At 36.6% G+C, this 26,119-nt stretch overlaps 1 protein-coding gene across 2 annotated transcripts in view; it reads right to left on the bottom strand.

Annotated features, from left to right (window-relative positions):
• The window catches only part of CNOT1_2 (CCR4-NOT transcription complex subunit 1), a gene marked incomplete at its 5' end in the record, with an annotated part of 36,056 nt that extends 17,910 nt beyond the window's left edge, over positions 1-18,146 (bottom strand). The window contains 6 exons of one of the 2 annotated variants that reach the window (XM_035731796.2): positions 1,220-1,271; positions 4,003-4,154; positions 8,354-8,707; positions 10,537-10,879; positions 13,477-13,525; positions 17,615-17,939. In XM_035731796.2, coding sequence (XP_035589762.1) covers positions 1,220-1,271; positions 4,003-4,154; positions 8,354-8,707; positions 10,537-10,879; positions 13,477-13,525; positions 17,615-17,939 — 1,275 coding nt within the window. Of the gene's footprint in view, positions 1-1,219; positions 4,155-8,353; positions 8,708-10,536 lie in introns of both variants that reach the window. The other variant, XM_051211918.1, reaches the window with a different exon arrangement.
• Positions 18,147-26,119: the final 7,973 nt, after the last annotated feature.

Below are 26,119 nucleotides of genomic sequence, written 5' to 3'. Positions count from 1 at the left end.
ACTTTGTCATCGATGACATTCTGGAAACAGCTCTGATGAATGTAAGTAGTGGCGGTGTGGATATGTTACCTGGATAAAGACTTCTCGACCTTGAGTATGCGGATGATATTGTCTTACTGTGAGATGATGCCCAAGTCATGCAATCCGCACTTAATCAGTTGGCAATCAATGTCAGTAGGTACGGTATGTGCTTTGCACCTTCGAAGTGCAAAGTACTTCTACAAGACTGGCAGGATTCCAATCCTGTACTCACCCTGGATGGTGAGCAGAAAGAAGTAGTCGAGAAGTTCGTGTATCTGGGTAGCTGCATAAGTACTGGTGGGGGTGTGAGTGATGAGATCACTGCACGTATAGTGACAGCCAGAGCGGCTTATGCCAATCTGGGCCATCTTTGGCGCCTTCGTGATGTTAGTCTGACTGTAAAAGGTCGGATCTACAACGCGTCGGTGAGAGCAGTTTTGCTCTATACTTGTGAAACCTGGCCTCTCCGAGTTGAGGATGTTAGACGACTCTCTGTGTTCGATCATCGTTGTTTCCGAAGGATTGCTGACATCCAGTGGCAACACCATGTTAGTAATGCAGAGGTTCGGCATCGTGTGTTCGGGCACAGAGATGATAATTCAATTGGTGTCACCATCTTGAAACACCGACTTCGGTGGCTTGGACATGTTCTCCGAATGTCGTCCCAGAGAATTCCACGTCGTGCATTATTTGCTGACTCTGGGACCGGTTGGAGAGAGCGGAGAGGTGGTCAGTGTATGACATGGTGTCGTGGTGTGAAAGAAAGCTGCAAAGGACTGGCCTGTGTTGGTCCTTCACGACTCCTTGGTTGGGGTCCGAGAGATGGTGCAACACACTGGCTAGAGACGTTGTCAGATATGCCTCAGAACAGAAGTCAGTGGCGATCCTGCTGTAACCTTCTCTTACTTTCTTCGTAAAAAGTGGTTGTATCTTATTTAACTGAAAGATTTCTTCTGATTGTACCTTTCCGTTCCCCAATTATTACTATGATTATTATTACACTACCCTACACCAATCTCTTCGTTATTATTCTCTTTTTTCGCCTTCCCCCTAAATTCTCATTGTTTTGTGTGGCGCATATATATTTGGCGCACTCTTGTACCAATATTTATGTGTCCAAAATACAAATAAAATAAATAAATAGGGGGGAGAATGCTAAAAAAATACAGACATTAATGCTTTTATTTATTTCTCTTACCTCATTTGAGTATGAGTACGATAATGATAGTGGTAAACGCCCAAAAGATGAACTAGAGATAAGAAAATAAAAAAGACAAACTAATTCATTACATAATTGTAAACAAATATCTATACGCGTAGAATCTATTGTTTTAGGCACCTTCCTTACACCATCTAAATTGAACACATTGAGTTTTTTTTAAGTAAACAACCATAATCATGAGTTTTGATGGAATCGAGAAGATCCCTACATGAAAAATGGAAATCTGATATTACGCCTTCAGGCTAAAATATATACTTAAAAATATGATCCGAACAACTTTAAAAGAACTAATAGTCATTAAAGCACGAAAGAAGACTACATAGTTTTTAGATGATGTCCATTGGGATATCTGACCAATCAAAGTTATCCGCAGAATTGTACACAATCAATGATTGTGAGGCTACAGAAGATATCCGTTTAATCGTCATAGCAAAAAAATCATACATTTTATATCCAACTACTGTTCATATTAATCATTATTCAATTGTTTACAGAATACTTTAAAAAGAAATTTAACTGAAATTCTTTTATGCAAAGTTGATTAAATGAAGAATCCGATAATTGTATGATAATTAGAAGTATTCGAATTAATGTACTGACTGGGCATTCCTGAAATACCACAATTTAAGGGAGGAAAACTAAATGGGCACAAATGAACATATTATATTTAGAATTCGTAATTAGCGGGCAATCGAGTATAAACGAATCACAAGTTCGTACAAGTACCATAAATTGATTAATCATTTAATGTTAGTGCATTATTATTAAGAATCTTTATCAAGCAAAAAATCAATGATATTACTATTAATAGTCTTCCTCCTGAATTTTTCCACAAATGAAAATCAACACAAAACGACTATATTGAATATGTTTCGATATGACAGTTTTTTACAGAAATTTAATTTCATTGTTGATATACTTATCGATCATTTTATTTCAGATATGATAACACCACTTCCCTTGATACTTTTTGGTTCGCCTAGTTTCTCTTCAAGGAATAAACAACTCAAATTCATTTACTTAGATATTTTTTAGATATAACAAACAAGCTATTTGTACAACATTTGTTACTTTTTGTATGCAGAAATCAACGATAAATTCTAAACCAAAATACGAATACATACGTACGTCATCAATCAGATAATTCCAAAATAAAGAAATGCAATGTTAAATTATTTATCAATTGTATACTTACTTGACTTTTAGTCACATTATTATGAGTGAAAGTTACTTAAAATGAAGCAAGTAAAGTGGGGGGAGTCGAACACGAACCTAGAGTTCATATTTTTAGTGATTTAACGACTAAGTCATCTTTTTACCAGCTTTTATCGGGACAATCAAGTAGTAGTACTAGTGATCACACATGAAGATGTGTCTCAAAACCGAGTACAGCACACAATTGAACTCGATTAAAGTACTTATTACGAATAGAAATATCATCAATAAAAGTCAGGAACAATTCAGTCCATACAAAAAGAAATAATGAACAAAAGACAGAATAAGATATTGGTAGTAATAAGCTATCAGCACTCAACAGCTAAGTGGATAACGCGGTGGTTTGAGGAGAACGGTGTTAGGTTCGAGTCCCTGGGTGGACACTGATTCTGGGATGCAGGTACATCCAGCTGATGAGTCCTAGGTAGGACGAAACGCATGTCCTGGATTTCACTGCTAGCCACTATCCACCTTTGCTTACAATACTTGTGACTTAAGGCAATATCGAGGCGATCCGCACAGGATGCACATATGCCAATAAAAGACCTAAACATTAGTGGAAAGATACAAAATGAATTAATAGTAATAATTAAAAAGATCATCGAGCGAAAATTCATAACGATTGGAAACATATGGTCTGCTAGCAAAAACACAAGCTCTCCTTTTAATTCTGGTGATTACGCAATAATAAGACGAGTGAGTAACGAAAAAATAAAGTGAATCAATTGTTTATCTCTTTATCCCTCTCAAGCATTTTGTGTAGCACTCGTAAATAAGTGAATGATGAAAGACAAAAATCATAATAAGGTATTTCCTGTTTTAGGTAATTTAAACTAATACAGTGTAACAACTACGCCTATTTATTTGAAATGTACTTTAACGTTATTCAGAATAACAAAGAAAATTTTCGTATTAAAATATTCAGATGATCAGTTAACATTATCAAAAATAATAACACCCAATAACGAGTAAAAGACTGGACGAGACCAATAAATGGACAATGTTGAGGTTAGATGAAGAGGTTAAGACAAGCAGTCCAAATAAAGTAAATAATAATGTGTAATAATGTGTAAATAATAATGTGTAATGATGACAGTATCAAAAATCTATTCAACATCCATTTCAACAAAAAACTTTGCCTGTAACAAAGTTTAGAGGGATACAACTTAGAAATGAACTTACAAAAATACTGAACTAAGACAAAGTTAATTGAAAGTAAGAACTACACTTTAATCAATAGTTAATTTATAATAAGCGCTGCAAAAGTTAATATAAAACATCAGAATGTAGAAATGACTTATATTGGTTACGCGGATACAATATCTGGAACTTAACATCCAACGGGAAATTACCTCCAATACAAACCTTTTTAAAAGAAATTCATGGTAATAGTTTTAATAAGATTATAGAAAACATCATATTCTAAAAAAATCATAAGAATACAGAAAAATTACATACATTAAAGGAAGAAATGAACAATCAACATTCAAAAATATATATCACCATTGATTCTAATGACGAAATAAATCACCTGATTAGATTACCTTGTTGTAGTAGTCGTATATGAAGAATTATTTATTTCCAAAAGTTTATCAGCTTGTTCTACTTCAGAATCCAAAATTAACAACGATGAATGATTAAAGTGTTTCTGGACTAATTTATTGCCTATATTCATCATATTCGAGAATTTACATTCCTATAATAAAAAGCATAAGAAATAGCAAACGATATTACATGGAGTCATCTTGTTTGTAAAAAAAAAAACAATGGGAATTTGTGGAGATTTTAGTCATTTTAATAATCGAATTCATGAGTCGTGCTTCCAAGTTTTCACTGGTGGTCTAACATTGATCGACTTATGATTCCAATCAAAAACTCAACAATCTCCACAATCCCATATTGCGCAAAACCACTGATTGATTGGGGTTAGACATTAACACCGTTGGGTGCCAGCCCAGTGGCCTAGAGGTTAAGCGTTTGAGTGCGAGACCAGAAGTCCTGGGATTGTGGATGAGCACTGCCGAGGAGTCCCATAATAGGACGAAATGGCCATCCAGTACCTCCAGGTTTTCAGTTGGTTCATAAATTCAACTATTAAAAAAGAACACATGAATTACAATACTTGATTCTTTGACAATTTATGAAAAATAAACTAAAGAACAAATAAATAGACAAGAGTAATATTGTAGAACGGTTTATTTCATCCATTTTTTTACCAGGATTTAAAGTGGAACAATGAAATAAAATTGACAAAGACTAGTTAACCTTTAATACAAAGCTAAAATAAGTTTAATTCACACACATAAACACACATATTACCTATAGATAAATACATTTTCCATTAAAATGATTATAAATTCAGTCTGGGCAAATTTTATGTATTTTTAGAAGAGTATAGGAAAAGAAAAATTGTTGAGGAGTGGAGATAGGAATTAAACAAAGACCTTAATATTTAGGTCAATTAAGGTCATCTGTGTTGTGTATACCAGATGGATAAAGAGCTTAAGGTAGGAATGTATAAACATAAGGTCAACAACACACAAAGAATAAGAATAAAGCATTTTAAAATAAGGCTGTTTTCAAAATCACAATTGTATAGTGATAATTATGCTAACAAGATGAAAACAGAAAAATTTTCACATGTACACAGTATGACAGATTTTCCAATAACTGTAAACTGACAAAAACTTAAAAGCAAAAAAGATTAACGAGTTAATATGATCTTCGAGTACGAAATTTACTGTGTAAGATACATTTTAAACTGTAGAATATAATAACAGTGATTTAAAAAATACTGACTTCAAATGTTACCTTTTTATCTAGTCATATCAAAACAAAAATTGGTAATTGAAAGAATACATAGATAAAATACAAAAAATAAACGTATGATTTACAGTGTATTGAGAATATAAAACATTTAGATAATAGTTCAACATCTTGAGAGTAAGTACATTACAAGAGTGAAATGTATACCATGAAAGATTTTATTCAGTTTACAGAATTCTATGGAATAATGTGATTTCTTCTTTGTATAATAGAAGGTAGAGTTGAATCACTTGAATGAAAAGTCTAAACTTATAACCATGGAAAAAAATAGTCCGTAAGTACATTAACTCAAATTGTCTTGAGTGAAAATACAAAATAACTGAAACCACACACTTTTTAAAGTAAGAAAGTTTTTAAATAACAACTGAATATTGACCAGTTGGCTATCATAAATGAATGTGATAGGAATTACATCACATTATACGTATCATACGTTGAAGTAACGGTACTTAAATTAGGAAAGTTTCTTGCTAACCTAAGGTTTTTAATACTCCTCATTTATATTTCTTTGCACATTCATTAGGTTCTAAGTCTTAAACTAGCATAAAGCATTCACATTTACGTAGACATACATCTCGTATATACCAAAGATGAAGTTGATAAAAATTGCACATTCTTCTCTATGTTCACTGAGAGTGTTATTCAACAACTCACCATGAGATGGGACTTCAAAACAGCGAATTGCCTAAGGCACATATACTTAGCTCCCTATAATTAGGCTAGAACTCCACCTGGGGTCCTCTAGAGTTGTTGCAAGTCCGTGAAAAGTAGGAGGCTTAAGTGTAAAGTTAGCGACCCCACCTCGTAAAAGGGAAACTCACTAAAAACACGCCAACCAGAAAAAAATAAATCAAACTATCTAAAATGTCTCTTAGATGTTGAAGGGTCTTCATATACAAAAGTTATCACGCCTAATGATAGGAACCGAGATTCTTTGGAAATCAAGAGGCCTCTCTGACAACCAGAGCAACAATTAATATAGGTACACAAAACTTTCGAACAATGTGGAAGACCGGGAGAGTCATTAGAATAACCACACAATGAAGACAATGCAGTCTGTCTATACTTGGGATACGTGAAACTCATTAGACAAAAGAAGGGGGAAGAAACTCGTAACGTGATCATGCGGAAGGAAATGTCCCATAAACGCAGGGAATACCACCAATGTGATTTAAAGAACCACTTAATGGTGAAGTTGTGGGGGAGATCGATGCCTTTATGTAACTGGACGACATCAGTGATAAACAAGGAGGATCTTATGCAAATCCCATGTTGCGAATTAGTAAACCAAGGTCAGCATTTCTAAAATTGGAGAATATATGGATTCAAAAGAACTGTTAGACAACAATAACGTCACAGTTTTCAACACCAACTTTGAAACAGTTCTACTGCATAAATCTGCAATGTGGAGGACTGCTATAACCATAACCAAAAAGTATAGATATTTATAAACAGCTGTTTACACGAGATATTCCGGACTCATTCGCCAAAGACGATCAGAAACCACCGATAATGTTAGAGAACAAACCAGCCCCCAGTTGAAGAGGAAACTAAGAAAAGATGTTGAAGGTGGATAGGACACACTTGCGGAAATCACAAAGTGACACTTAATTTGGAAGTTTCAAGGTCAGAAAAAAGAGGCAGATCAAACAATACATGATGCCGGGAACTGAAGCCAGATATGAAGAATAAGAAAAGATTGCAACAACTGAGGAGAGCTCAGGTAAAAGTTGTTTCGAGATCCCTGATCGACTGTCTATAACCGATTCGTAGTAGCAGGCATAAGTGAGTGAGAGGGGTTTATACTGGGCATCGGAGAAGACTAGTCCGGTATGATCGTTTTTCATTGTTACATAAGGCTTTTAAACGACTATGTATTTTGTTTGCATTTCCAGCAAGCAGAGCTCTGTGTCCCATCTAACAAAAGGCCTCCAGTAAGTCAGTGTACTTCTTAGTTCATCTTTCAATGACAGACACTGTCATATGATTTTTTTAAATCAAAGAAATCAAATAGCCGCTGTTAAACTAAGAAATATTATTTTAATTGGATCTTGACATATGTGGACGGAGTGATAGTAACGATTAAATCCGTTAGTTACAAATGGTTAATATTATGGACCACAAAGGTTTGCTCAACCATATTTGAACTTTTACTGAATCTGGGGAATTTAAAGGTTAGTTTGCTAAACGTAATCTTGTACTGATATGACCTGTCGCCATGAACCATGAATTACCTTTTTTGTCAATGAACAAAGTGGTGAATCAACAGCCAATAATAATTTATATAGAATATTGAAGTTTGAATGAAAAAGTGGTTTCTTTATCAAGCTGCAAAATTTAATTTACCAATCTCATTAACAGTGATTATCTAACCATTTATACAGACGAAGTAGTTGCACAGAAAATTTAAGTGGGTGTGTATTCAATTATGTTACAACTCATATATATACCAACAAAAAAATTATAACTTGATGCCATTAATAGAGACTATAGATAACATACATTTCTAACTACACAATAAACCTTTTCTAAACCTGATTATCAAGGTCAGTAGATAGACTACTTTCTCAGCAAAAAACGAAAGGTGCATATACGAGTTAAAGAGAAAGATTGCTTACATGTATACTGAAAACGGTTTAGGTAACTCATTTACTCAATCGAAACTAGATTCTGATAAACATATTTCCTATTTCTATTTGGTGAGGATATCCCTATTGTTTATTTTAGCACTGACAGGAGAAAATGAATAAATAATATAATGTACCTTGTTTCAAAACAAAAGAAAAAGCAAATTAGTAGTCTGTTACTTCAAACTAATGTAGTACAACGAATCTCTCTCTGAATACATATATAACCACGTTAATTTGCTTTGCTTCTAGCCACACTTTAATTCCACGAGGGCTTGTGATGAAATACACTATAGTGACAGAAGTCAAGATACCATGATGATGTGAATTAATGATTAGTGAAAACAGTTTCTACACTATACTTTCAAGGAACAAATTGACGAAGGACAATTATACTCATAATCATAGTAATACCAATCATAAACAAATTATAGAAACTCACTCTATCAGCAGATAATATTGTAGTAGGTTTTGTAACAATATCAGTGGGAAATAGACAATCTTGAGAGTAACTATTACTACTCTCAGATTCTGATAAAATATTTCTAGATTCACCTAAACCAGATGTTAATGTTGATATATTATCTCGTGGGTGAACAATAGCATTAAATCGATCTAATGAATTGCTGATTAAATGAAGTAGATCTGTACCCTCCATATCATCTTCGTCGATAAGATCATTTGTATCTTTTGAAGATAGATATGTGTCAGTAAGATTAGATGGACTCATACTTCGAGCATGTTGTTCTGTATTAGTTAGTCGCACATTTCTTAGTGTCTTTTCTTTAACAGGGCACTGTAACGAAAAAAAGAAAATTAAGTAAATATATTTTCAGGAATGTAACAAATGGGAATACTTTTCCAAAGGATCTGGACTTTTGTTATTTTCGGTATATTCAGCTCGAAATTCTTAGTATAATAAGAATAATTTTAGAGCAACCTTTCACACTTATGTAGGTGACTATTGTAACCAAATAATACCTAACCATTACTTTAGGGATATTTTACATGACTGACATTTCTCAGGAGTTCGAATTTGAGTATGTTATTTAACACGAAGATACCGGACCTTGAAGCTTTACAAATTAGCAGTATTATATGAGTTATAGAATTATGTATTTCTGGGGGAATTATACTAACTTTAATTAATTATAGATAAATTGGTGTCACGTACAAGGTCGTAACATTGCTTAGGAATCAATATCTAAAACAATTGTTTGCAAATTATATACATACTGGATAATGAGCAGATGGATCTATAGGAACCCATGAGGTAGTAGAGAGCTTTTCAGCCACTAAGTCGTCAGTTCGAATTCTGCTCACCCTCTGCTTCAGTCTGGGCACTCGGGTAATATCACTAGTCCTTACACTTATTATTTACCTCGAAAGCAATTATACGAGTAAGTAGTTGGTAAGTGGGTGAATAAACCCGCAAGATATACAAAAATATATATATTTCAGTTGAAGGTTGACCCCATTTAATTACATTTATATTTAGATATGTGGTTTGAGACTGAAAATTAATGCACAGATATTTTTCATCAGCCGGTGAAAAAAATCATCTGTATTCACAAATCCACATGCGATAGAAACTAAGATTAATAACTCAGAATCTAGTGAATCGAATTTTCGACTCCAGTATGTTTACTATCTCATTTTCCATAGTTCTCGAGATACTATTTTGTAAAGTACAATTATTGTCGCATGGATATATGTTCCATCATAAAGAAGTAATACTGTTAAAATTTTCCATAACAACTTAGTTATTTTGTTAAAAAACGAATATGTTGATACCTATAAGTGTACAAATATTAGACCAACAAATATTAGGGATTCTTGACTATAGATAGGAGTAAAAATGAAAATAATATCTATATTTGACAAAATTTATAAAATGGATTAGTTATTCATAACGAACCAACCGTATGATAATAGTTTAAATACAATTAATACAATTCATAATAAATCTTGTTCAAATGCACCGGTTTCTGTTAATTAAAGTTACTCAAGATCAAAGCAATCATGACTTCGAATTACATTCTACAATTTAGTCATTTCAAGTCCTTTTTAACTTCCAGAAGTAACATTCTACGAAAGATTTTGGGTAAATCCACCTCTTAATATTAAGTCCAGAGATGGTCATTTACGCTGATCGAATTAAGGGACTTTTCATGTACTTTGAGTGCATATAAATCACTCGATAATTATGAATACTGTGTATTTTATTATCAGGGATGTGGATACGAATTAAGCTAGTACCTTGAAGTTTCATATGATAAACAGACAAACAAATTAATCTGGAACAAACTATAAATACTGACACCATAACAATATACGGTAACAAAGTAGTTAGCATGGTTGCATAACACAATATTACAAAAAACAGGAGCTTTATAGAAAGCAACGGTTAACAACAACTGTAACTCTTGTGTGTTAAAAATTGTCATTCGATAAAGCATTTCTCAAGGTTATTTAGTAGACGAAACTCCATAGAGATGTGATTTCTCAATTCTATATCAAAATATAGGTTGAAAATGAATTAGCTGAGACAATCTAGTGAATGATTATTTACCGTTGAATTAAGTAGCCCATGTAACCAAAAAATGGTGCAGATGATTTACTTACTTTAATAGGATTTGTTTGAAGTTTTAAAGCATTGGACACAGAGTGATTCAACCCTAATGCAGCCATTTGATCTTTTGTGGAGTTTAGCGGACATGTGGGACTGATTATTCGTGATTCGTAAATAGGTCTAGATTGGATTGAGTGCTGAGTAGAACTAGAGGACAGAATATTTGACGTATTCGTGGGAAAAGAATAAGAAACAAGATGATGGTTAGTTGCATAGTCAATTAACTCCTCAACGAAACCTTCATCTTCCACCTGAAATGGGTTGGTAACCTCAACAATCGAAGATTCTGTTAAATGACTACCTCCATTGGTTACTATTGTATTTGATTTAGTGTGACTAGAAATATAAACAAAAAATGGTTTGAATTAATTGATATTATCACTTTACAACGAAAATTATGTACAACAAGTAGATCAAGGGTTATTAATAGGTTGTCGGACTTATGCATGAACTACCATTTATTTTGAAATGAAAAGCTTAATAGTACTTTCGAAGTTGCACTCTGAAATCCGCGTCTGAATAGAAGTTGAGAGAGAGTTATCCCAACAAAGCGTTAACCGGTCGCCCAATGGATAGCAACATTACTGAACATTTTGCGTCCCAAAATCGATTTATTTGGAATACTGACTGTGTTATATAACTTTGCTGACTGACTTTGGTCACATAAGCTATAAACCACCGTGGTTATCAGTTAGTAGTCATTACGACTAAATGGCCAGTGTATTGTGTAGTTCACTTTGAACAACGTTTTGGCTGTTAAACATGGGTTTTGAAGGCAAAGAGCACATGTAGGTAACTAATTTTGACAACAGATATTTCCAAAACGCTGCTTGGGTTTAGTGAAACCAAGAAAAATATGTTAACGGGGTCATTTTCATACATGTTACACATGTCCAGCCACTCTCGATTCTAATACGTAATGGAGGCTATCATAGTAGTCGGAAGTCGACAGTTAATAACGGTCAAACCAACAACATCAGTTCAGAAAGTCATCCAATGCTATTCTGAGCTCTGAACGGGAGCTCAAACTTCTAAGTTAGAGTCGTTCGGTGCCATGTGTTAAAATTCGCCGCATCAGTATATGTGTATTCAGTTCACTTATTCTTGAATTTACTTATAACTTCATTTGTTTTATCCTTTAATTTATTTTGTTCTTTCTTAACTATTTTCAGTATACCCATATTTTTTTACTACAACTAACACTACTTTTGCTTTCAGTTTTCTCTCGCTAAAAAGATGCAGTCTATCAGTGTTTATATCAGGTCCTGTGTTGTGTATAAATGAATGATTTCAGAAGTGCAGCATACTTAGTTTAAAGTTTAGACCCAGAAAACATTATTTGACTAACTGAACCTTTTTATATACAGACATGGTTCGGCCACTTCATTTACATTATTTTATAGCTATAATCACAGCATGTCATAGCAATCCACAAAAAATGAATTGACCCTAAAATTGTCTGACAATAGATGACGACATTACCTAAGCCAAAGGCATCCTATTACTAGGTTAAGAATAATAGGCGAACGGACATACACCGTACAAATTAGTCACCTGATGACCCCCTCCAATATTCAGGTTAAGGTCAGACACACCCAATAGGAAATGAAAAATATCTACGTTCTAGGTCATAGTTACGCATGAGATACACACCAATTATTAATCATCTTGTTTCTTTGTTTAGAAAAACACGTAGGTAGTAGGCGAAATACGACAGACATATGGTGCGATATTTTTGAATATTAAAGTTTACTGATTTTTGAAAACGATCTATGTCATCAGGTGCGTACAACAGTAAACTGCAAACTATTTAATCAGATTGATCAAAAATATACAAAATTGGTGTTCATAATGTAGAATTTATGCCAGAAAGTATATTTAAAATTGGTTTTGCCCCCATTGCTAACAGTGGTGAGGAAATAAATTCGACGTGAAATAGATTTTACTTCCCTACCAGATAAAGCATTAATGTCTGATATGTGAATGAGATGAACAGTTACAACCAGCAACTAGATACGACTCGTAAAAATATGTGGTAGTCAACCAACGGAAGATAGTGAGGTTTATAATAACGAGGATCTAACTAACCAGACTGGAGGATATCTAGACACACTTTTAACAACTAAGATCTTGATATTATAATAAGAGAATTCAATGGACTATTGTCTCCGGATGTGATTGCAAACATGGAGTTGGGTTCACTGAAGAGGGTGTTTACAGAAATACCATTTCAAAATCACGAACATAAGGTACAGAAACGTTTGTTTTAGGATACTACAATTATATCTTGAGAAGTACAGATAAGAGAACTCACTGACTAACTGGAGAAAAATATGTCAAGTTGGACTAATAAATATTCAAGTGATACGTAATTCATTAATTCTGAATACCTAAATAGTTGTGATGGATGTGCATATTGAAATAGAACTACCGCATTAGATCCGGTCAGTTACAACATGTCGATAGGCCTAAAAGAATAAAAGGTGAGACAACGTTACATTAGCCATTGACACAAAAACCCACTTTTTTCGGGACACTGCACCTACACATGTCCCTTAATAATTTCTATGTAATATGAATCTGTCTCGAATAATGCTTTAATAAAGGTACAGTATAGGGACTGTATTTTAATTCCGTCACACATAACATCACCTTCTTCAGTTTGCTATTACTTATTAGTGCGTTTGTTAGACTAAGGTACGATAACTACTCAAGCATCCTTTAGTTTCAGCTGCGTTTGGGAATAACCCATAAGTGAGCAATGTTAGTGTTTTGATTATCACAATACTTTTAAGATCTTCTAGTTTGAAGTGATGCTGTTAAAAGGCAACGTAAACGTCACATCAAAACAATAATATTTGCTTCGTTAATTTATGCCAAAGCAAAATATACAAAGCATACTGCTGGTACAAAAATATCTACTTTGCACTCACCTTTTTATGAATTCGAAATGAGTTTCACGAAATGACGGTTGATTTGCTTCTGTTAATAAGAATAGAAAATCATCTTATTAACTGTTTTATAGTTAGGTAAGTGAACATTTTGATAGTTATCGTAACGTAATATAATAATTTCGTAAGCTTTCGTTCAAAAGTTTCAAACTACACTTATTTCGATAAAAGCAGAGGTTTTCAAACTGACATAGTGATTACAAACGTTTTTCAATCGCATACACAAACAGCCGATGTGACTCAGTTATCCAATTTGACGATAGGGACAGCGGCTTAATTAAAATTTATCTAAACAGATGAAACATCTATAGGAAAATATATTTACATTTGAACATTCAGGTAGTACATGCAACAGTATCACAGGAGTATGAATATAACAGTACGTAAAATACTGACTTTTGACACGATAAATACATATACAAGAAGTGGTATTAGTCGCACTTTAGGCGTTTATGCTGATTCTGTGATATTGGCAGGTGTAGCAACTTTTATGTGAAGGTGCAAAGTACTTTTACAAGACTATCAGCACCCGGAACCTCCACTTACTCTTGTTAGTAAACAGATAATAGTTGAGAATTTCGTGTATTTGGGCAGCTATGTGAGTGCCGGCGGCGGGGAGTGTGAAGTCAATTAATATGTCAGTCACTTAGCAACAACGTAGAACTTCGTACGTACGTACATCAGTCCATACTACATTTTCCATACTACATTAGCACAGAGAAACAACTGTCGACCCAAACCCCGTAGTGAGGTAGTAAAAGTATAAGCAGTAATCGGGAAGATTACGGTTTGAAGATGTTATTCGAGTATAATCCAGTGAAATAAATTTGGAAAGATAAAAATGGGACATGAAGAACACAACGAATGGATGCACCTGCGTCATTGCAAACGATTTTGAGCCATGTCATTCAAGGTCTCTAACCACTGGTTGTTATCGTCTCGCGGATCACAACCAGGTAGTCTACATCTATCAACATGACTCAGTCCACTTTTCAGTGACCTCATGGATTTGTACCATGTCTCGGTCTGGCCGCCTCTACCTTACTTCCAACCTACTCCTACACCATAAAACATCGCACATCGGGGCAGTCAATGGTTAAGAATATGTAACACACGTCTCAGCCATCTCAACTGATGAAGTAGTGAAGCTTCATCAATTTATTTGTCATCCTTATCCAGTACCCGTTTCCTAACAACTACATTACTTACTCGATAGTCCCAGGATATACGAGCAATGCTTCGAAGACATCTATGATCAAATACTAGTAACCCACGAAGATCCTCTACTCTTACCGGCCATGTATCACAGCCATAAAGCAGGACGGAACAAACTGCTGTGCAGTAAACCTGTCCTTTAGTTGATAGACGGATATCTCACCTACGCCATAAATGATGTAAGTTGACAAAAGCTAGTTGAGCCTTCTGTATCTGTGCTGAGATTTCGTCACATCGGACCACGAAGGCTGATGAGACTCCCAAGATAAGTGAAGTGGTTGACACGCTCAACTACTTCACTCCCTATCATAAGTTCATGTGCCGGTGCAACCCAATCCTGAAACAATATTTCGCATTTCGAGAGGGGGAATCGCAATTAAGATGTACTGAAAGCCAGAGCGGCTTATGCTAATCTAGGCCATTATGGGCGCCTTCGTGATGTTAGTTTGTCAGTAAAAGGTTGGAACCATAATGCGTCAGCCAGAACAGTTTTTCTCTATGCTTGTTAAACCCGGCCTCTTCAAGTTGAGGATGTCAGACAACTCTCTGTTTGATCACCGTTGTTCCCGAAGGATTGCTGACATCCAGTGGTAACAACATGTTAGTAATGCAGAGGTTCGGTAACGTGTGTCCGGGCACAGTGACGACAACTCGTTTAGTATCACCATCTTGGAACACCAAAGTTGGTAGCTCGGACATGTCTGACGGATGTCGTCTTAGAAAATTTCACATCCTGCATTATTTGGCGATGCTGAGGCTGGTTGGAAAAAGCGGAGAGATGGCCAGTGCATGACAGTATTATGGAATGGAAGCTGTACAGGACTGATTTCTGTTGGTTCTTCACGGCTGCTTGGTTAGGGTCCGAAGGATGGTGCAACAGTAGCTTGAAACATTATCATACACGGTTCACAATAGAAGTTAGTGGTGATCCTGCAGTGACTTAACTTTTTTAATAAAAGTGAGTAGCTTCTTTAACTAAAAGAATTATTACTAGGTTTATTTTCCTTAGCTGGAGTGATTCTCTCACTACGGCTATTATTATCATAACAATCATTATTACTTCATTCTCATACACTGATTTCTAAGCATTGTTATTCTCTTTATTATTCTCACTTTCCCTATCTCACAACTTCATTTTCTTGTGTTGCTTGTGTTTTGATACCTCGTAACAACATTTATGTCCAAATAAACAAAACAAACCTCCCACTCGACATTAAGAAGGCAAGATGAAAGTATGAATACGAAGTAGTAGTGTTAGAAGTAGCACAATCGGTATTAGTACTGGTAGTAATAGTATCATTGATAACAAGAAAGATTAGACGCGAATTATACGATTGGAGAGAGAAATAACTGGAGGAATAAAAAGTACGAAGTAATTTTGAAACCCAGGATCTAGGAACAGACACAGCTCACGTGAACGCGGATGACTTTGAGCCATGTTGCCCAATGTTTACAACCACTGATCAAAATTATATCTAGACCATAACTAGCCAGCCCAAACCTACCAGGTTAACCACAAAAGTCGATACAGTTGTGACGCTGAAGACCAACATTACATATTACATTCCAGATAGTTCTAAAAACGAGAGTATCAATGATGAAGCCAAAAATTTACTCAGAAAATAAAATGCTGAGATAAAGGTACTAGAAAATCCATATTGACATTAAGACTTACAAGGTTTACAAGTGATATAAGTATCGAAAGACAGAATCCTCAGTGTCTAACGTTCACACAATTATCTACAACATGATAGGTTTACTATCAGATCTAGTTACATGTGGAATACCACAAAACGAAGCAACTGTTATACTTGTGACCGCCGATTAGAGGGCAATGACTTATCGAACAGATCAATGACGCGTAAACCCGTATGAGCAGCCTAGAGTCCTGATTGGTCCTGCTTTCCGCCTAGTTCAGCCAGTTAAGTCCAGAACACCAATCCGAGCCTCTGTGACATGAATCATATTTCAAACATGCTGAGTTTATATACCGATTAGACAGACCACAACGTACCATAAAATAGAAAATAACATTTGTAGAAAATTTGGCCAAATGTGGCTGTGAATGTGGGATGCAGTGGCTAATAGACAGCTTAATTCAAGAACGGTAAAACGTATAATAATGGTTCATAGGTCAAAATAAAGCTTATAATAAGAGGAATATAAATATGAATAGTTTAGTTATTTAACAATTATACGATAAAAATATATGTTAGTATTGATTCATAAATGGATCCCAAAGTTACCATTCATTATGCTTATCGGGACATAACAGAAACACTAGATAAAGCATTAACTTCATCCTAGTACACATAAAGCAGTCTGTCAGTGCAGCCATTATGAACAATGTCCCTTGAAATTATCAGATTATATTGTTAATCAACTTAAAATTACAGTCAGTCCCGTCGTTAGGCTCATTCATTGCTGCGGATCACTGTAAAATAACTTGAGATAGCTTGTAGAACATCCACTTTAATCGTTAACATAAGCCGTCAAAGCTGAGAGACCTGTATGTTCTAGTAGAAAATAAAATGGAATCTCAATCTAAGTTAATGCAGTCTAAGGTTCTCGAGAATTATATGAGCACTACGTTTAACAGTAGAACTGAGACCAGTCAACTCCTGGGGTTATAAAATTTCAACGCAATGATAACTGACAACTGACACAATATTGTCGTTAAAAACATATTTTAATACTATTTCAATAATGTTATTACTTGCGCCATTCAGATGAGACCTTTAAGAGCCTATACGTCTGAGTCATATAAATATATAGATTCGTGAACAAAATATAAATTCACCAAAAATAAAGTCCAAAAATGCTAGAACGAAGGTAATGGTTCCTACAGTGAGGATGACTTGCATTCACTGATACAAAAAAACGTATGCAAACATTGTGAACTTACTTGTGCTTTCCACTTCTTCGCTCACAAAAAAACAGAAGTCACAACACTTCGCAGGAGAGCTATCATCAGTGCTTTCCCCATTGCAAAGAATCTTTTTCTTCTTCTTTTTTAAGCGTTTCTTTTTAGAGACATTCAAACAGTTATTTCCAGTGGCCTCTGACTCTATGGAATCCTCAGTAGGAACAAAGACTTGGCTTTTCCACGTTACACCGCTGAAGCTGATAGGTTTTGATTTTGTTAAGGCAGGGAATTCCTCCAAATCAACAAGGTTATTCTTTCCAGACTCTGAATCACAGTCTAAAGAATAACTATACCCTAGGACCATGTTTAGAATGCTAGTAGTAATGTGGGTAGGGTAATTTTTACTGGATATAATGAATATTAACTTCTCATCAATCAGGAGCAGATTCTTGAATGGATGAACAACCAACTTAGAGACAGTTTTAGTGAACTTTAATCACCTCGACGAGTACGACCGTCAGTCGCCAGTAAATCTGAGTAGATTCACAAACGCGCTCCCAGAAAGTATCAGCAACATAAAGATTCGAAGTATTCAAACAAAAAACACCTTAAATTTAAAAGTAGTTCAAATGGTTTTGGATGGAATATATGAAGCTTTCGCTTGATTAGCTTCTGTATCTAGTATCAATAGGTCACTGATGCCCCCATGTAAGAACTTAGCTATATTTAACGATGGAAAGAGAATTATTAGTGGAGTATAGTGAAACACTCTCATATTTCAGATTCAGATTCGTGCAGTAAGGACGGAAGGCCTATGGCCTATGTTATGCCTTTTCTATTGTGCTTCTGTGAGCTTCCAGCCTTCTCTTGTAAGAGTCAATTGAGGATGCGGACACCACTGCTTCGGGCAGCAGGTTCCAAGTATTGTGACTCGGTGTGAAAACATATATGCCACGGGTAGTTTGCTCATTCTTGGTTTTTCTATTCTCCTGCTATGTCCTCTGAGATGCCCCGATCTAGTGGGAAGAGAGAGAGAATAAGTTAGGTCCAAAATCATTTCTCAGTACTCTGTACATCAAAATTAGATCTCTCGTTAATCTGCGATAGGACGGAGTAAAGAGGTCCAGCTTTTCAAGACGCTCTTTGCATGGTAAACCCCGGAGTTCTGGACTTACGCGGGTAGCCGCTCTCTGTACCTTTTCTAGGATATCCGAGTCACCTTTTAAATGGGCTTGCAGCCTGTACGCAGTTTTCAAGCTTAGTTCTCACCAAGTATGTGTATACTGTGGTGAACATGGTAGTATCTAATTTAGTGAGTGTCTGTTTTAAGGCCCAGAGGGTTCGAAACCCCTTAGCTGCGACCTTCAGGGAATGAGCCGTCGTCTTAAGACCATGACTCACTGTCACCCCTAGATCCTTATGAGACCGGACCATGGGTAGTGGCACTTCCCCTATGTTGTACCTATTAACCTTTGAATCCCCATAGTGAATGTAGACACACTTTGCCGCGTTGATAGGCATCAGCCAATCTTTAGACCAGTTAATCATATTATTTAGGTCTACCTGAAGAGCACATGCGTCTGTGTATCCAGTTATTACTCTCCAGATCTTTACATCGTCAGCGTATAATAACATTGGAGACTGTACTATACTTGGAAGATCGTTAACATACATGATAAAAATTGAAGGACCCAGGACGGAACTTTAAGGTACCCCGCTAAATACTGGTCTCCAGATGGAGCATTTGGAATTTATTCTTACTTTCTGTCTAAGACCTACTAGGAAATCCTTAATCCATTTTAAAAAGGGTCCAGCAATACCAAGGTTTGCCAACTTCAATAGCAGTCTATTAGTTGGCACCTTGTCAAAGTCTTACTGAAGTATATGTAGACAACATCCACTGGGTTTCCATTGTCTAGCCCCTTTATTCAAAATTCCTTTGCTATAAGGAGGTTCGTTGTACAAGAAAGACCCTCCCTAAAACCATGTTGTTCTATGTTTAACAAGTTATTGGTTTCCATAAGTGCCATTATGGTCCGTTTGGCTATTCTTTTCAGTATTTTAACTACAACACTGGTGAATCTTACAGATCTGTAGTTCGATGGAAGTTGTCTTGCTCCTGTTTTATGTATGGGCGTGGCAATTGTGTCCTTCCAGTCCATAGGTAACACACCTTGGTCAATTGACATTGAATATCACAGTCAGCGGAGCCGCGATATATTGTCCAATATGTCTCAAGATTTTGGGGTGTAATTCATCCGATCCTGTTGACTTTTCCAGGTTTAAGGTGCTAAGAGCCTTAAGCACATCGTCTTGATCGAAGTTCAAGGTGAGCAGATGGTTTGTTGACTTTTTATTTTGGTCTGGTTCTTTGTCTAGAGGAGGTTCCTGAGTGAAAACTGCCCTAAAATAGTCAGCCATAGCCTCTGCTTTTTCCTGATCTTCCTCTATCATTTCAGGTTCACTCCCTTCTTTAATCAGGTCGGGAATCCAATGATGCATCCTTGTTCTGTAGTTTATGTACGAGAATATTCTCTTAGGCTGCTTGAGTGCAAATTGTGCCAACTGCATTTCATATTTTCTTTGAGCTTCCCGAATTTTCGTTATACACTTGTTTCCTACCGATCTGTAGCATTCCATAGTACCTGCTGTGCCAAGGCGGATGGCAACATCCCAGCATTTCTTCTTTTGTCTTAGTAAACGTCGAATATCCCAGCCAATCCATGGATGGCCGTGCTTCTTCTCCTTTGGAACTGTCCAGGGTATGTATGGTTGAGTTACCCAATTGTATAACTGCCTGAAAAGAGTCGATGCCTTTTGTGCTGATGCCCTTGAGTCGATTTCCCAGTTTTCAGCCGATGCTGCGGAGTTGATTGCCTCCATATCTGCCTTCCATATATTAGGACGGGCCGGCGCAACTGTTTGACAGGCAATCTCAGCCATGAATTTGAGTAAGATGACTGCATGGTTACTTCTCCCTAGTGGTGGAAGAAAAGTCATTTGATCAACGTCATCACCGCGTGTGAAGAATAAATCCAATAGAGAAGAAAAGTTTCTTAAGTCATATCTTGTGGGGTTTCTGATGCGTTGGAATAAAGCTAACCCAATCAAGGTTTCTAACATTTTACAATCGAACGACGTTATCGATGACCCTACTTCTAAGTTAACCCAGTTTATATACGGTGCATTAAAGTCGCCTACTATAAGGCTTTTACCCTTGTTACATTGGGACTTAAGTCTACTTAGGAGAAAATCATCTGCTACACATTATGGACTGCGATATACTACAAGTAATTCAATATCATGCCGTCTACATTTCGGCTTACGTCACCCCAGTCCACATGTCCCTGAAACATGTGCCACTGTCTCAGCTACTCTTTTGGTTAAAGTGCTTTTTGTGTATAGGATAACCCCGCCTCCCCTACAGTCTATTCTATCAGCCCAAGTGGTTAAAAAACCAGTCAACTGAATTTCATTATCTAATACTTCTGACGCTAACCAAGTTTCTGAAACAGCAATAACATCCGGTTTTTCTTTATCCACCATTGGCTTGAGCTCCGCCATTTTACTTAGAAGGCTGCAAGCATTTGTGTGGCATACCTTTAAGTCCGTGAAGAACTTTCCCTTATCACCCAGAGTGGTTTTGGGATTGTTCTGCTCCGAACTTTTACAATTTGAAAACCCTTAAGAATGAGGTTTCTTTCACTGTTTCGGCGACACTCATTTATTTTCACTTCAGCATTTCGTCTCTTAATACGATCAGATAGGGTGAAATTCTCACGGACGTATATTCCAGATCAAATCAGTTACCTAGAATCCGGCTCTTTTTTTCAACTGTGGCAAATGTAACCTTCAAAAGGCGGTTTTTCTGATGACTTTCAGAATCCACCTTTTGTCCTATCCTATAAAACTTAAAAACACTAACTCCTTAAACTGTATCTGGTAGTAGTTTGCTTATTAATATGACTGAGGTCATGTTCAAATCTAGCCCTTGGTTCCTTATAGGAAGATTCTCTTAACTTATGAAAAATGGTTGACCTCTCAGAGAGATCTGTCTTGACACGCAGCGGAGTTTTTTCTGATTCCATCTCTTCCAAATGACTTGCTAAGCAGCTGTGTTTTACCTAGAGCTTTTTTCTTCTCATTTCTTTTTCTCCGTACTGAAGGTGTATGGTTACCGATGTCAATATCAAGCGGCACTTCATTCCTCGTCAATGTTAACGGAGACTTCACTTTCCCGTCAATCACAGTCGGGTGTTTAACGGGTCCGGTAGCAGCACGTACTACACTGACACGTTCTTCAACGTCAGTGCTCGTGTTATCAGCGCAACCACCATCGTTTTTCTTACAGGCCAAAGCCAATAGGCTCATAGCTTCCTGGATTAGTAACTTCTTATTTGTACAGCAAAACATACGAAGCCAATGCAACTTAGGCTTCGAGCATCTTTTGTATGCCGTAGGACTTAGACGTGTACACATCTCATGGCACCACTTTTTACATTTATCTCACTGCATTCCTTCCTCAACGGGGAACAAGCAGTTTGGTTGTCCATATTTTTAAGTCTTACTAACCATTGTAATTTGACTAAAAAGTTTTAAAACAATATGATCACATTGTGAACACGAGTGTCAGTCAATGAGTAAAAACGGTACCACAGGACAAAGTTTAGCAAAAATTTCAAAGCTTAACCAAAGTACTTTTGCTTAAAGTAGACCAAGAATGCTTCTAGGTGCAAAAAGTAAACAAAGCAAGGATAATCACAACAAGTACAAAATCACTGCCCGTTTGGAAACGAGCGCCTGAGTCCCTAAAATCGCGCCACGTTTTCTCTTAAAGGACTCGTGGGAAGTCTTTCGGACCATCTTATATAGCAGCGAATCTCAGAGCTTGATTACTCAGAAACTGTAAAAGGTGGGCCTACAGTCCATTCTGCTTCGTCATGTCTATAATATCCATGTCACCTCTAAGTTTCGTGCTGAGAACGAGTTTCATCGGGTGTTCGGGGGCCTGCCCGTGAGTGTTTAGGACTTCACAAGTCATCAGAAAAGCACTTCTGAGACGCCTATACTCAAATGTACTAACCACACAATCCTCAAAGTTGAATATGAAATCATTGGATAAATATATATTCAACATTTAAAACAGAATGCCAACACTGATGGACGCAGGAATATTCATGCATTCAGTCGGACAGCATGGCTCAGCCTCGCAGACGTGGCCATTCTGCGTAACTCTTTTTTATTCACATTATATGTATTATCCTATGTTCAGCTTAAATGTGTTCTTCAGAAGTATTGCGTATCATATTATTAATTGTTGTGATACGGTGAGTCAGCGCAGACAATGCTGTGACTACGACGTACGATCTTGTAGATTAGATAGTCACATCGTGACAAATTTGTGCTTTTAGGATTAGGTCTATTATTAGAGTAGTACTAATAACGAACCAGACCATAATTCTACATTAATTTTCCCAGTTAACTCATGTTCAGCTTTGAGGACTGTGAGGTTAGGACCAATACTACTACAAAACCACTAGGACATTCTGTAGTTTGGGAAAAAAATTTATTGTAACCCAAAAAGGTCAACTATTTAGATGTGGAGTAAGCTAATATATTAACGGTGATTTGTTACCTAACAGAATGAGCCTACTCATGCAACATGTATGACTGACTCTATCAAAAGCTTTTGAGAAGTCGAGGTATATGACATCAACCTCCCCCTGAGATCAAGTATGGTGGTCCTTCTGTCCACCGCGGTCTTACAAGAATTGCTCTTCCTGAAACCGTGCTGTTGATTATGGATATAAAGCAGTTGTGTAGACCATCGTACATCAAAGCTTCGTAACTTTCGAGGACATTGAGAGAAATGCTGTCGGTCGGTTTCTTTAATGTTCAATGAGTCGGCCTCCATGGAAAATCGGTTTCCGATTTTCTGTTACCGTGCCTCGGTTCGACGGATGTGAGAATACCACACTAAGCGATTTTCCAAGTGTTAGTTATGTCCATAACTAACCAATCAAACCATCGTTTAAGCGCCAGCATGTTGATCTGGTCTGATGTGTCTGTAAACTATTCCTGTCGCATGTGACCTACCAATTGAAAGACATGATTATCCTATTATATTGGTGTGACTCATAATTTTAGTCATTTCGATAAGACATGCAATACTGGTCGGTATATTTGTGCATTTTACCTAATAACTATGATTTTTTAATTATTGTACTAAGCTAATTGTTTTTACGTTCAGAAACAGATATAGTTTGAAGCCAAATTGTCCTTGTTCTGACTACAGCTTTCATATAGACTCTGTTATAGCCAGTATCGCGTCTACGGTTCTAGCAGTATATATGCAGGACAAATTATGTCCTACACCAAGATGAAATCCGATTCTCTGAGTATAACAGAATTGACCGCATCCTTGCCAGGAGAAATGTCCTTGTTTAGATATGCAGCTCTTGATGTGCATCGCTCACTTTCATTTACGATTACTTTTGAGCTTCAGGTGAAGCTCTTGTCGATGTATTTAGTATGTGATGGTCGAAGCGTTTGAAATTACTGTTCTGCCAGAAGATCGGCTCTCTTCGTTGTCGGTCGAACCATTAAAACATAACAACTGGGAGACTCCTGTTCTGGCTAATCGAAGAGAGGTTTCATGATGAAGTCTTTCGTACTGGAGACAAATTTCTCAGTTAGCTATATCTGATACTGAAGCCTATCTTCTTTTGTTGCATTTGGACATTGGTTTCTTACTTGTTTGAACTTCCTCTATGTGCCGTCATCACTAGTTTGTTGATAATGAGCCCAGTAGTGCCTCTTGCGTTTTAGCATTCGAAGAGTACTAGTACTTATAACTGCACGTTGATTGTAATTTCAATGCCCTTTCACGGGACAGACAGGCCTGTAACACATAAAATTGTGTGCGATACGAAATCTCAATTAAAGTTCACTTCCCAGTCCACCTGCGTTATGTTGTCTTGTAAAGCTCACACATTCAAACGTTTGAAATTCAAACGCCATTCGTTAGTGAAATATTTCAGCTCAGTTTCGCTGACAAAATTGATGACCATGACGGATTGATTACGTCTTCCCAAGACAGCCAGGACTGAGAGATCGAAAACCAGTTTCAGTAGTTTTCACCTCTAATATGTGTGTATTTAGCTAAAATGGATTTAGGAAGATTGGAGTCTCCTTGATCCACGATATGAGTGTATAGGTAACGAATAGAGCGTGAGAATTCCTCCAGCATACTTGTAGACAGCAATAGGCTTTCTCTAAATCACTTCGGCCAGACATCTCGAGGTGCTAGTGAGTCACAATAAGCACCGTACAGATTCATGGAGACTGATGGACTATTAGGTTAGAAATCCCTCCATTCCAGTTTTCCTGCCGTTGAAGAACGAAGGTACGTCAGGAATTACCAGCTTCTTATTCGTAATTTGAGATATCTATATCTTACACATTCCTATCTTACGTACGTGAACCTGTTACCGTTCGTGGATAAGTATAGTCCAGCTACTAGCATTCCTTATCTAACTATGTTCTACACAATCCTTTCCACTTGGTTGCAGTTGATATTCATCCTTTTCATGTCTGCTTCTAATTCTCGGCTCAGTGTGTTATTAAGTCTTCCGCTCCTCCGTTTCCCTTCAGATTTCCAAGTTGGCACTTGCCTCATGATGCAGTTTTATGATTTATGTAATGTATGTTGTATCCACCTCCAACGTATTTTTTAATTTCCTCGTCAATTGGAAGCTTGTTTTATTCGCTCTCACAGCAGTCTGTTGCCGAAGGTACCTGGTCAACGGACATTGAGTATCTTGTGTAGACAATTGTTCATAAATACTTGTGCCTTGTTGACGATGGTTGTGGTAGTTCTCCAGGCTTAATTTCCCTACAGTAGGACTGTTTTGAGGTTCGTATTGAAGATTCTGACTGTGATAATTTGGATGTACTCATACTAAATAAGTCAATGTTAATTCATAGAGGCATATCGTTCGACGAGGCTCAGATAAGTAAAACATTCATATATAACAGGAAATAGAAGGAAGCGCAACAACTAGACAGCTACTCTGGCACAGATGGATAAGGAAATACCCGCCAGCGCTTCGGACGAGATCCGAGTGTCTGGACATGAGAAGGGATCATTTGTTAATAAACAATATTGGCCCACAGATGAATCTGTGGCCGAAAGCTATAAATAAACAGGCCAATTATATGCCAGGTGGACGAGTTAGGAAGGTTAGGCTGAAGACAGCAGCCGAAGATATCTGCAGGGAATTACGAAGTTTGTGCCTATTGGAAGAGGCCAATTAGTTGAACACGACAGTAGTAAAGCCTGGACGTGATGCCCGCTTAGTAGGATGCTAGTCATTTCCATAACTTACCAATAAAATCGTTGCTTAAGGGCCTTCCACTTGATTGTTCACAGTTTCTTTCGAACCCATTTGACGTATGAAGTACAACATTTTCTCCTTCACTGCAAAAGTATAAGAAAATCCATAAGTATTTCCTACGGTGATCCACGAAATCATTTTAGAGACT

This window comes from Schistosoma haematobium, chromosome ZW, assembly GCF_000699445.3.
Source record: "Schistosoma haematobium chromosome ZW, whole genome shotgun sequence".
Classification (NCBI taxonomy): Eukaryota; Metazoa; Platyhelminthes; class Trematoda; order Strigeidida; family Schistosomatidae; genus Schistosoma; species Schistosoma haematobium.
This window is presented reverse-complemented; position numbering and strand designations above follow the sequence as displayed.